The 12735-nt window shown below is 39.6% G+C and overlaps 1 protein-coding gene across 9 annotated transcripts in view; it reads left to right on the top strand.

The window, feature by feature from the left end:
* The window catches only part of PDE1C (phosphodiesterase 1C), a 599843-nt gene that overhangs the window by 204108 nt on the left and 383000 nt on the right, over positions 1–12735 (top strand). For all 9 annotated transcript variants that reach the window (XM_082471771.1, XM_082471770.1, XM_082471767.1 and 6 more), the window contains one exon: positions 11049–11220. In XM_082471771.1, coding sequence (XP_082327897.1) covers positions 11049–11220 — 172 coding nt within the window. The remainder of the gene's footprint in view (positions 1–11048; positions 11221–12735) is intronic.

Raw genomic sequence — 12735 nt, 5'->3', positions numbered from 1 at the left:
GTGCTTGGGTAAACAAATATGATAGATATTCCATACTGAAAGGACATTTCATCTACCTGGATATGAACATGATATATTGTAAAGATGATAATGCTTATGAGAAATAAATTAATGAAACAATTAATTATACTTTTATTAAATACCATCTTAATATAAATTCAGAAGGAAGATTTCTCTTTAGAAATTAAAAGAAATGATTTTAACTAAGGTTTTCTTCGAGACTTAAGCAAGTAAGAAAAGCTGGAAGAAAGGGGGAGGTCTTGCACTATCAGATATTATAAAGTTATAATAAGTAAAAAATGTGATTCAGCTGTTTAAAAGGTTAATTTAACATGATAACTCAAATAAACCCTAACATATTTGAGAATTTAGAATATGTCATCACAAATCAAGTTGTAGTCTTATATTTTGCTAGCCCCCCTGCCCCACCTCAGCATGTATGATATGTGAAATGGAATTAAATTTTCAAATCTCTTTGAAATTGCAGGTAGCAGAATTTCTGAAAAGTTTCTAAAACCAAGACTTAGTATATTGAAAATAACAGAGCAGTACCTGTGTGACTCTTTTAAAGATATTCAAAACATTATTGACACTTTACGTTCTGTACCATCATTATTGTTTTATTTTAGTCAGCATAAAACTCTTCATCTGGGCTTTATTAGGTTCACTCCGGACCTCTGTACCCAAGCCCCAGTTTTCCTACCCCCTGGGAATTTTAGGAGCCTTATCCTCGCAAAAAGAGAGAATGCCTATGAATGCCACGTCATAGATATTTTGAGAATCGTTGAAGGTTTCCAAGGCTTTTTCTTTTTTCTTTTTTCTTTACCTTTCTGGAGAATTAAGTCTCTTCTTTCCTTTGTAGGGTTCTAACTTCTCAGCCTTCTGCCAGCATAATGCTTGTGTATTTTTTTTAATTTTTATCAGGAACCCAGGTGATAAGTCACTTGTCAGATTTCAATAGGATTACCACATCACCTTGGGCTCCTCATGCCAGCAGTTTATCAGGCTGCCACCATTAGACACGCTTCAAAATGAATCTGTAGTTATTTCGGATTTAGATTCTTCTCGTCTTTTCTTAACCCATTAAACTCATCTTGCATTATTCATTTCTCCCTGCAGCCTGAACCTCCTTCTTTAAAAGAAGCTGCAAACATGCAAGAGACTACACATCAAGGTTCTCTCTAGTTGCAGATGGGGTGTACCTTACTTCTCATGTAAAAGGATGTCTTTTTCATAGTAAAAAATGCAGAATATTTTGCTTGATCTACACTATGTGTGTGTTTATTTACTCATAAATAAAATACAAACAGTGTGATGTATCACCCTGAGCCCTGGATTAGGAGAATGAGAATTTGGGGTCAAAGCAATTTGTGTTTTCTAACTCTATGATCTAGATGGTTTGATCTCTTGGAGCCTTAATGTCCTAGTGTTCAATAGTGTTTCAATAATACTTACTTTGGAGGGTTGATGTGATGATTAAATGACATAATACAGATGAAGGCATCATGACAATGCCCAGCACATAGCAAATACTGAACAAATGTTGGTTCATCTGAATCTGAGCGCTTGTTCTGCTGATAAGCTCAGTGATAAGGATGCTGCTACCAGAGTTTGTGACTCTGGAAAATTTATACTCAATCTGGAGTGTTCATAGAGTATACAAAAAGTTGTCTTTGTGAAGAGAAGAGAGAAGATTTATGGCAGGGACAGAGGGGGTGATAACAGGAAAGGTGAATGTAATGGGCATTTAGTGAGAGTCAGGAAGAAGTCAAAGGAGAGAGGAAAGCTGGGATGGGGAGGAGAGGGGTGTGGGCAGAAGCAGATGAGATGGAGTGGGCTGAATGGAGTTGCTCATCTCCTGCACCTGAGCCACATTATTTTTGGTACCCTGAAGGCTTAGTTTATCTATGATTTCCCTCGTGGGGTTTTTGATATTATTAAGAGAGACCTGTGTGACTGTTTCCATATTTTTGCTTCTACTTAGTCAGAAACATTTCATGCTTTCAAAGTCAACTTAAAATAAATTAGAGCAGGGGAATTTTTTTTTTTTTTGTTAGAAAAGACCATTCCAGTGTCCCTGGAGATTGCTCTGCCCACGTTTGTGGAGAATCAGAGGAAGAGTTCTTTCCCATTCTCTCGGATTTCAAAGAGGAGAGTGCCCAGAAGGCTCACATCAAATTGAGTTGGGATGAGCCGTGTCAGGGGGCTGTGATCCTCCTAAGGCAGGAATGAGTAGCAGATGGAATTCTGGTTGTATTCTCTAGGATCCAAAGACTGTGGAAACTCTATGAGTTGGGTACCTTTTGAACTCAGTGTCACTCCTGTTGGCCCCCTTTTAAAGCTCTAGCTCTACAGCATTCTCTTTATTTCTGTCCCAGGGAGTCTCTGATGATGTGGAAGTGGCACCACAGTCATGCACAGTAGACCCAGAGAGCTAGGGAATTAATACCCTATGTTGTTACCCTTGTCCATGGGATGAGAGCCTGTAGATAAATGCTGTCTCTTCCGTTGCTCGGGAGGATCATTCTGAGCGTGACCTACAGCTCCTCTGAAGATCTCTGACAGCAATAATATAAGAGATGGGAGGGAAGAGTTAGGATTATTTTGTTATTATAAGGTACTCAAACTACCTGTGAAGGGGTATGGTATTATTTGAAAGTGGACTTGGATTAGCTGTAAATGTATATTGTGAACTCTAGGGCAACAACTAAAAAAAATTAAAAGAATAACTATAAGCAATATGCTAAGAAAGAGGAATCATGTAAGATGCTCATTTAAAACCATAAAAGGCAGAAAAACAGTGGAAGACAAAAATAAGAACAAAACAAAGGCAACAAAGAGAAAACAGTAATAAATATGGTAGCTATTAATCTGATTATATAAATAATCATTTAAATGTCAGTGGTCTAAATTGACCAATGGTTTCAGTGTACTAATTAAAACATGGTTAATAACCAACCATGGTGATAGCTCAGTATTGCACCTGTGTGCTGGCTTTCCCTTGTTGTACCCTGATTCACTCTCTCTGTCCTCCACTCACTCCTGCTTCCTGAAATCACTTCCAAATAACCTACTTGCCACGATCCCTTGTCTCAGGATCTACTTTCTAGAAGGAAACTAGGCCACGACCCTACATTGGAAGCAATTCAGGATGGGCTAAGAAAGGCCCCTTTCTCTGGATATGGTGGTATTCTTTGTTTCACTCTTAATATGTTTCCTGTGATATATTTTTTACTTAAAATTGTTGAAACCATTCTGTTCACCTTTTGCCTTAAAGGTTTATTTTTTAAAAAATAGTCTGTCATTACTAATTAATTTACTCAGCAAACATCTCTTCAAGGCCTGTTGAGAACAATCATAAGTTGATACTGATAGTTCTAATTCAGATCCCAAACGACAAGATTCTTCTTCACATTCTCCTGTTGCCTACTTGTAGTTTCCTTCTCCTGAAGTGAGAACTCTGGATCCCTGCACCCTCATGACAGCTGCTCATTTGCTCTTTCCTATGATATGTATGACATAGTTTAGATTACTACTTTATGATTACTACTGACTAGAAACCTGCTAATGGAAGTTCAAGATTTCTTTGCAGTGTATATGTTTGTGTGTGTGCCCTTAGAATTGGTCTCTGAGGAGGTATAGTTGGAGTACGGTATTCAAAAGATATTTAAATTAATTCTTGTTTTCCATTATGGTTATGTTACCAATTTGATATACAGTTAGATTTGATAGTTTCTGTTTGTATTCAGTTTTAGAATTTCTTTATTCCTTGCCAATTTGATTTTCTTTTTGAAAATTAAAACATTTACATAGTTCAAAAGTAAAAACTATCTGCAAATGCGAAGTCTTTCTGTCATCTTTAGTGTATTCTGCCTACTCTCAACCCATCCCCCTGTAGATAACCATTTTCATGGTTTCTAGTCTGTTATTCTTGTTTGTCTTTTTGCAAAAATATGCAGACATTTCCCCTATCTTTTACTCCAGAGATAGCATAATACACTATCAAATACTAGATAGCATAATATACAACTCATGCATGTTGCTTTTTCCGCACTTAGAATACATATTGGAAATCACTCCTCATCAGTTTACAGACTTTGGGATATTAGTAGCTCATTATATATATGTAGCATAGTTAATTCAATTGACTAGTATGGTTAGGTTAATTATAGGAATTTCTCAAGGGGTGCAGAAAATATCGGTTATGGACAGCATGAGGACTTTGGTATTGCTAAAGGATAATTTAAAAAACTCATAAGAATCCAAAGTGAATATATGTTAAAAATCTTATTTAACTCATTAATTGATGAAGAAACCAGTAAGATGTTACAGCTGGTTTGAAGGAGAATCCAAAGAGCGAATATACAAATCTGTCAGGAAAGCTGAGATGAATTTGCTTATTAGATGTAAAACTGGCAAAATGCATCATATCTACAGGGCAATAATTAATTGCATTCCATGGGACAACTTTACATTTCTAAAACCAAAAATCATTTGCATTACTGTTAGTTTTCTCCAATTTTCAGAACTGTGAAATAGCTACAAGATAATAGAAAATGGAGATAACTGAGATGGGTGAGCTAGACAGGATATTCACTAAACTTTTTTGTCTATTTCAAGTCTTTAACCATTTCTCTTAACAATGTTTATGGAGGGGATGGGGATGAGGGGTAGGGGAAAACAGGTTTATTGTTCTGAAGACTGGCTCTAGTCTGAACCACTCAGTAGCTGCCTCACATTTTTCTGCCTCTCCAAAGTTTCTTGAGGGCAGGGATGGTGTAATAAAAGTTTCTGTATGTCTTGAAGGATCCAGCACAGAGCTCTAAAGTGCTCCGCACCATGCTAGAGTACTGGGGGCACAATCGTAAATCCCCTTCTATTGATGGTTGGCATATATCAGTGGACTCATGCCCCAGGCATATCCACTATTTTTGTCTTCCCATTTTGTGCTGTGTTGTTCACGTACAGCAGACTGTTGTCAATAATTTACCTTCTGAAAGAGATTAAAACAGAAATAGCAAAATTCTCCTCATAATGTTTCGTGTTATGCCAGCTTCCTGGATCTCTCTCGGGTTTGTGCCTTAGGCCAGGTTATAGGTGATATGGTACTAATGAGCTGTTATAATTAGATCCTTGTGACTGGAGCCCAAGTTCTACTTAAATTACAGCTTTTATCAAGTCAGATAATGGCTGGAACACTCTAGGACAGGGCTGAGGCTTTGATATTGCCCTTCTTTAAAACATTTATTATTATTATAGTTTTTTAAAAATTATTGTTTGGGTTCAGTGAGAAGGGTAATTTATTCCCCATTTTATCCTGCTGTGAAAAATTTTCTTACCTCAGTCACGATAGAAGTGTTTGCTGAAATAGAATATTCTCATTTGAATCACGTATTCATCATCTGTGTGCTTCCTCTTCATGAATATGGAGGGGATCTTTGCTTATATTTTTCTATCTTGAAATACAGCTTTTCAGAGCACGGTTCAACTGCAGGCCCACGAGCTGCTCCACCCCCAGCATTTTCTAATGGCATCACAGTCTACCTGGCTGCTTAACCAGAAACCTCAGTCCATCTTGCCACTTCTCTCTTCATCGTCTACACCCAATCAGTTACCAAATCCTACTGATTCTCCTTGCTTATCTCCTAAATCCACCTGTTTCTGTCTTCATTATCACTGTGCTTTTCCAGACCCCTCATTTTCTCACGGCCAGTTTGCCTTTTGGTTGATCACCCAGTTCTAGGCTCACGCACACCTCCCAACTGGAACATCCTCTGTATTGCTGGTTCCCAATATTTTTTTGAACAAAGACCCCGCCCCGCGCCCCCCGCTTAAGTTAAAAAACAAAACAAAACAAAACCCAAATCAAAGACTATCCCATGAGAGTGACTGTTCTCTGGGTTCTCAAAGGTCAAGAGAACCAGGCCACTTCCATTTTTTGAGTTTCCCAGAATATTAAAAAATGTGAGGAAATGCCAAAATAAGCTATAAAAATTGTAGTGTGTTATAACTGTTTGCATTTAACAAATTAATAATTTTAACATGAGAAAACTGTGCAGTGTAGTTATGCCTTTCACAAGATAATTGGAGGATTTATTAAAATGTCAGTTCCTAGTACTTTATAGAGGGTGTATCATTTGGATATGGGGAACACCTTTATGTTAATATGCTGAGCACACATATAACATTTAGGAAAGCATTTGGCTACAAACAACCAAATACCTAAGAATGTAATAAGTCAGTATTCATATGTCTCACATCTAGAAATCTGGAGATGAGGGAGACCAGGGAAGCTGTTCAGCTGTGTTGTCGGGGATTCAGGTTCTTTCCACCTTTCTATTTTTCCATATGCAAGATGTAAGCTTTTGTCATAATGTTTGTCACCTCATGGTCACAAGATGGCTGCTGTAGCTCTAACACATGTTCACCTTCCAGTAAGAAGAAGAAAGAAAAGCAAAGAGGAAAATAAGGAAAGGCAAAATTTAAAGGGACAAAAATGTTTTTCTCCTGTTGAGACTTTACTTTTTTATTGGGACAGAGACACTAGTCCCGGGGATTTCCACCTACATTTCATTGGCCAGAATTATAACATATGGTTAGCCATAGCAGTCAGGGAGGCTGGGAAATTGAGTATATTGTTTTCTAGCCTCTTTGGAAGAGGAAGGCAAGTAAAAAGGGAGTTGGGAATGAATGTTGAGTGAATCCTATTTATAGCTTCTGCCACAGTCGTTGTCTTTTATTTTTTTTCTTCCTTTTTATATATTTTTTTTATTGAGGTGAAGTTTACTTAACTTAAAATTAACCTTAAAAAATTATTTTTATTTTTATTTTTTTAAAACATCTTTATTGGAGTATAATTGCTTTACATTGTTGTGTTAGATTCTGTTGTATAACAAAGTGAATCATCTATATATATATACATATATCCCCATATCCCCTCCCTCTTGTGTCTCTCTCCCAGCCTCCCTATCCCACCCCTCTAGGTGGTCACAAAGCATGGAGCTGATCTCCCTGTGCTATGTGGCTGCTTCCCACTAGCTATCTGTTTTACATTTGGTAGTGTATATATGTAAATGCCACTCTCTCACTTTGTCCCAGCCTACCCTTCCCCCTCCCCATGTCCTCAAGTCCATTCTCTATGTCTGTGTCTTTATTCCTATCCTGCCCCTAGGTTCTTCAGAACCATTTTTTTTTTTTAGATTCCATATATATGTGTTAGCATACAGTATTTGTTTTTCTCTTTCTGACTTCACTCTGTATGACAGACACTAGGTCCATCCACCTCACTACAGATAACTCAATTTCGTTTCTCTTTATGGCTGAGTAATATTCCATTGTATATATGTGCCACATCTTCTTTATCCATTCATCTGTTGATGGACACTTAGGTTGCTTCCATGCCCTGGCGATTGTAAATAGTGCTGCAGTGAACATTTTGGTACATGAGTCTTTTTGAATTATGGTTTTCTCAGGGTATATGCCCAGTAGTGGGATTGCTGGGTCGTATGGTAGTTCTATTTTTAGTTTTTTAAGGAACCTCCATACTGTTCTCCATAGCGGCTGCCTTCTTTTAAACTTGCCAGTGTATCTTTGTAGCTGCTGGTACAACTTCTGAAGGTTTTATTGCATGTCCATCTGGGACCCCTGATGGAGAGATAGCTTGGATCACATGACCCTTCTGATTCACTGACTGAGGAAATGAAAAACCTATTATGCATTCATTAGTGCTTTTACATAAATTTCTAGTTTATTAATCATATCTATATATACTTAAAAATTAGTCGTATATATAGACTTCGTTATTTCATCTACAGATACAATGGATTCACAGACCTCTTCATATAGTCTTGCTAGTCCCCACGGGTTCACTACTCTACAGCACCCTAGTTTCCTTTCAGGAACACAGAAATGGTCATGTCACCATAACCTTGGTTAAAAATCTTTAGTTCTTTTTTGCCTACAGAAGAAATTCTAAAATGATCAGCATTTTATTCAAGGCCCTATACAACCAATCTTTGGCCTTATCTCTGGTCACTGTCCTCTCTCTCGAGCTGCTTTGTTCTGCCGCTGAGGCTTTGCACATGCTATTTGCACTGAATGCTCTTCTCTCTCTTCCCCATCTGCTGAAGATCTGTTCCTGCTTTAGACCCATATCAGACATCACGTTCACTGTGTGGCTTTCCCCAGGGCCCTGAGGCAGAGTGGGGGATCTCTCCTCTGCCCCTTCTAGCACTTCTTTGTCCCTTAGTTATGGTTCATTGCCCATTTATTGTGATTGCTTATAGGCTGACTCATCCCAGGGGAACCAGTCTCATTCATCTGTTTATTTCGAGAGCCCAGAATGGAATCTGGCATATTGAGGCAATTCAAAATTTGTATATTGAATGAGTAAATGAAAGAATGAATGGAAATAGGCAGGGAGTTCATTGTAAGTTCTTCGCTTAGATCAGATCTAAGAAAACAGGCTGCTGCTTTTGTCTTCCTCCTAGAACCAGACCTTCGTTAACACAAAACCAGACTTTCATTAATAGGACCAGATCTTATTAAGATGTATGTTTAGGACTTTGAAAAAGCTGTCTTCCGTTTCAGGAGTTGGAGGCTCTGTTTCCTGCTCTTAACGTGCCTTAATTTTCTCTGGATTGACACAAAAGCAGTTTGGATGTGGGACACCCCCAAGGGTCATTTGTGACCATGGTCATTAAAAGAGTTGTTTTCGGACCCATGGGTGTCCTTGGTGAAGGTTCAGCGGTCCTCATGAGGTGCTCCCTTTTGTGTGTGAAGTTCTCTTGATCTTAGCTGCAGAGACAACCTTCAGGCACAACAAACTACGGTGATTTCTTCTGTTGTGGGCTGTGGATGGTTGATCAGGGAGGCATCCCCACGAGCATACGAATGTGTTCTCTACCCACCGATCACAGGCATGTGCATTAGCTGGCACTGCTCCTTACCCCTCCATGCCCACCTCCTCATGCCCGATAAAGAGTCTTTGTGTGAATTAGAAAAAGGTCCTCCTTCTGCACGGATGGGATAGAAAAAGCCAACCCCCTCTGGATGGACACAGCTCCATGGGTGCATGACTCAGAGACCTGACAGTATATCTGAGCGAAGATAAAGGGTTTCTTTCCTCTGGGAAGAGGAATAACCAGCACCGGCCAATGGTAACTGGGTATTGATAGTGGTCATGCCCTCAGTCTCTACCTTAAAAATATAACTTGCTCATAGACATTTAAAATAATAACTATTTTTATTATTTATTTTTAATACTTATTTGTATTTTTATAATAGCTCTTAATTTTAGAACATTTTTAGATTTACAGAAAATTTGCAAAGATAGTACAAAGAGCTCCCAAATACCCCATTCCCAGTTCCCCCAATTATTACGCTTTTATATTAGTATGGTACATTTGTCACAATTAATGAACCAATATCGATATACATTATTATTAACTAATGTACATACTTTATTCAGATTTCCTTAGTTTTTCCTAATGTCCTTTCTTAGTTTCAGGACCCCAACAGGATACCACATTTAGTTATCATGTCTTCTTAGGCTCCTCTAGGCTGTGACAGTTTTTCAGACTTTCCTTGTTTTTTGATTACCTTGACGGTTTTGAGGAGTACTGGTCAGATGTTTTGCAGAGTGTCTGTCAGTTGGGATTTGTCTTTTCCCTATGACTAGACTGAGTGTTTTAATGGGTTTTATTATTTTTAGGTGTGGTAAAGCCAACAGATCAGGGGATGACTGCCATTGAAAAGATAGTTTGTTAGTATTCACAGATCCCAAAAGAGGGGGTACACGTCTTACCACAGAGGGCATGCTGAGAAGCACTGGGGTTGTTGTGAGGCGGAGGGAGGGAGGAACTATGGGCAAGAGTCTTTACTGTGGTTTCTGTGGGAAGGAATGGGTTCTGCCAGGTAAGCAGGCTTAGGATTGGCTAGTTGGAATAATTTTAGTGGGCTCTGGGGCATAGGGGCTGTCCCTAGATGTCTGGTACCTGTCTGGGGTTATCGGGGCAGGTGGAGAGTGGCTCAGGATGTGAAAGCTTGGTGAGGGAGGTGTTGGGGTGTGGGTGCTGGTTTGGTTGGCTGGTATCTGAAAAGCATGCCCCTTGGAGGGGGGACTCTTCCTGAGGAATGGAGGGGAGGGAGGAAGGGGGAGGTGACGGAGGCAGGAGGCCAAGGCAAGATGACTCAAGGGTATTTTCTGGTTGTTCAAACAGGGCATGTCTGGCATACGCATGTAGGGCAGATGTTAAAGTATTAAGTTTACAGAAGATAGGAACATGCTTAGTACTCTCGGGTTATATATTCTGGGGAGAAAGACCATGGAGGTAAAGTGCCATTTTCATCACGTCGTATCAAGGATATAACTTATCACTGTTGATATTGACCTTGATTACCTGGCTGATCAGGCCCTATTTTGTGGCACCATATCTACTCAAGTCTGCCTTTAATGTTCATCTCATATGTTTGAAGTGTTTGTAGGGTAGGGTATTGGTAAACATCCAGTGTAGTTTTCCTTGAGTCTTGATCTTCCAGAAGAATGAACCTGCCTGTAGTGGGTTCTGGTTCTTAGACGGGGGGGTCCTCTTTGGGATGGGTGTCTCCACAGAATACAGTCTTGAAACTTGGGCCTTAGGCAAGATAAGTTCACAGGGGAGACTTGTGTCTGAATATCCTGCTGTTCTCTAAAATGGTAGTCCTTTGTATACTTCCAGTTGCTGAATAAATACTTCAGTAAATACCGACAACTCTGTCAGGAGTTGGAGTTGATTACCACTGAAATGAGACAGGATATATATTCATAATACTTAGCTGTGAGTTAAAATGCTCAGAGTATTAACCTATTTTTGTATATAAATTTTAAAAATCCTGGTTACTCCATAAGTTGCCTGACCAAAACCTTTTGGAGCCCTCTGATGTTGGTGGAGATCATGAAAGATATGTCAGTGTTCCTGCTCTGCTTTTGAAAATCCCGAGTTGGGCAAGGCAGGCCATTGAGTTGGTTGGTAACTCACCTTCACCCCTTTTTCCCCCTCATGCCTCAGGGTCTAAGTCGCAGAACTGTCTGTGGAACTCCCTCATCGACGGTCTCACAGGGAATGTCAAGGAGAAGCCACGGCCAACGATTGTCCATGACCCCCGGCCACCGGAGGAAATCCTAGCTGATGAATTGCCTCAGCTTGATAGCCCGGAAGCCTTGGTGAAAACGTCCTTCAGGTTTGGTGCATTGCAACTCAGTTTGTTCCTTCTTATTTGCTTGTGGAGTTATTTCAGTCCAGTTGGATGCCACGTCAGCATGGCCAGCAAATTACCTCATTTCTCTGCACTAAGTAAATTAGAATTGATGAAGTAGTGTCGGAAGTAATGCCCGCTAAACTTCTGGCTGGATTTCCTGAAGGTAGTGAAGACCATATCAGTAGTTAAGTTGCTGTTGGTACTTAATTGGTATTGGCATGTAAATGCTGAGGCAAAGGATTTACTGACATTGGCAATTTGAGTTGGATTAATGAGTCTTTTGCTTCAAAGGAGGATGACGCAGGGAGATAAGTGCACAGGGAAAACGCACGTGGTGGGAATTAACTCAGCCCCGTGCCTTTAGAGTCCCTTGCTGGGGGAAGTTTTCTAGTTGTAAGAGAAGTGAGAGCTGCCGCCTACTGAAATGCAGTGCGGATCTTCTTGTGTGGTTTCCCAGGTGGCTGTTGACTCTGTTCTTGTTCATCGTTTAGTCCTGCGTTTTCCCGCAAAGTTCTCTGGTGTTTTCTTTTTGTATTGTGCTCCACTTCCATCATGAGGCATCTCCTTACCTTCTCACCTGTATTAAATAAAAATCAGTCTGGGTATGGATGCGGTATAGAAAAGTGATTCTTTTTTCTCAATGGGTCTTTCAAACTCACTTTTGAAATACGCAGTCGTACTGGTATCAGAAATTAAGATTTAATGATTTTGCCAGCCTGCCTTCCTCCCCTCCTTTCCCCCTGTTATTCTAGTTTTACTTCTTTCATTTTTCTTTCCATTATATAAGGCTTTCATACTCTCCACATGGCTAGTAGTACATGTAAGCTTCCCTTTTCTTCCCTCATAAACAAATCAGACAGGATTTGGAGTCCAGGAAATATACTTGAAAAATGTGCTCTCTTTTGCATCCAGGTGATGTGTGTAATCTCCCAGTAAAAGCCATTTCACTGTGTGAAGGTTCTTAGTGTGGACTGAGTTATAGATGAGTTCTGAAAAGGAGTGAATAAGGGTTTGGATTTCTTTATGTAATGTGACTGATGCAGTGGCGGGACCAGAATTGCAAGGCAGATGCTTTTCTTATTCCTAGTAAGGGTTTACTGCATTGTGAGGTTTAAATAAAATAAAAACCACTCAAGTAGAGAGAAGTACATTCTATGAACCTGTGATTCTCTGCAAGTGACTGTGGGGGGAAGAGGGGAGGATGAATGGGTCTCATGGTCTGTGTGTTCTCATCTCCAAGTGTCTCTGGTGGAGTCAACCCCTTCATATACTGTCTTCTGGTAATTACACCTTCCACCTCAAACCAGGTTCATCGTCTTCTTCAGTGAATAGCTAAAGAGCTGCTCCCATGAAAAGAACATATTATTTGCTAGCCCAACTCCATTACCATCATCCCTTCTCTTTGCATTCCCTCTGTGCTCTTTAACAGAGAAAAGGTACTGATGGCCATGAACTTCTTTTGATCTGCTAGTTGTATTATGTGCCAATGTCTTGGTT

Source organism: Balaenoptera physalus (assembly GCF_965194825.1).
Source record: "Balaenoptera physalus genome assembly, chromosome: 8".
NCBI classification, from domain to species: Eukaryota; Metazoa; Chordata; class Mammalia; order Artiodactyla; family Balaenopteridae; genus Balaenoptera; species Balaenoptera physalus.
Note: the sequence above shows the minus strand (reverse complement) of the source record. Positions and strands in the feature narration are given on the sequence as shown.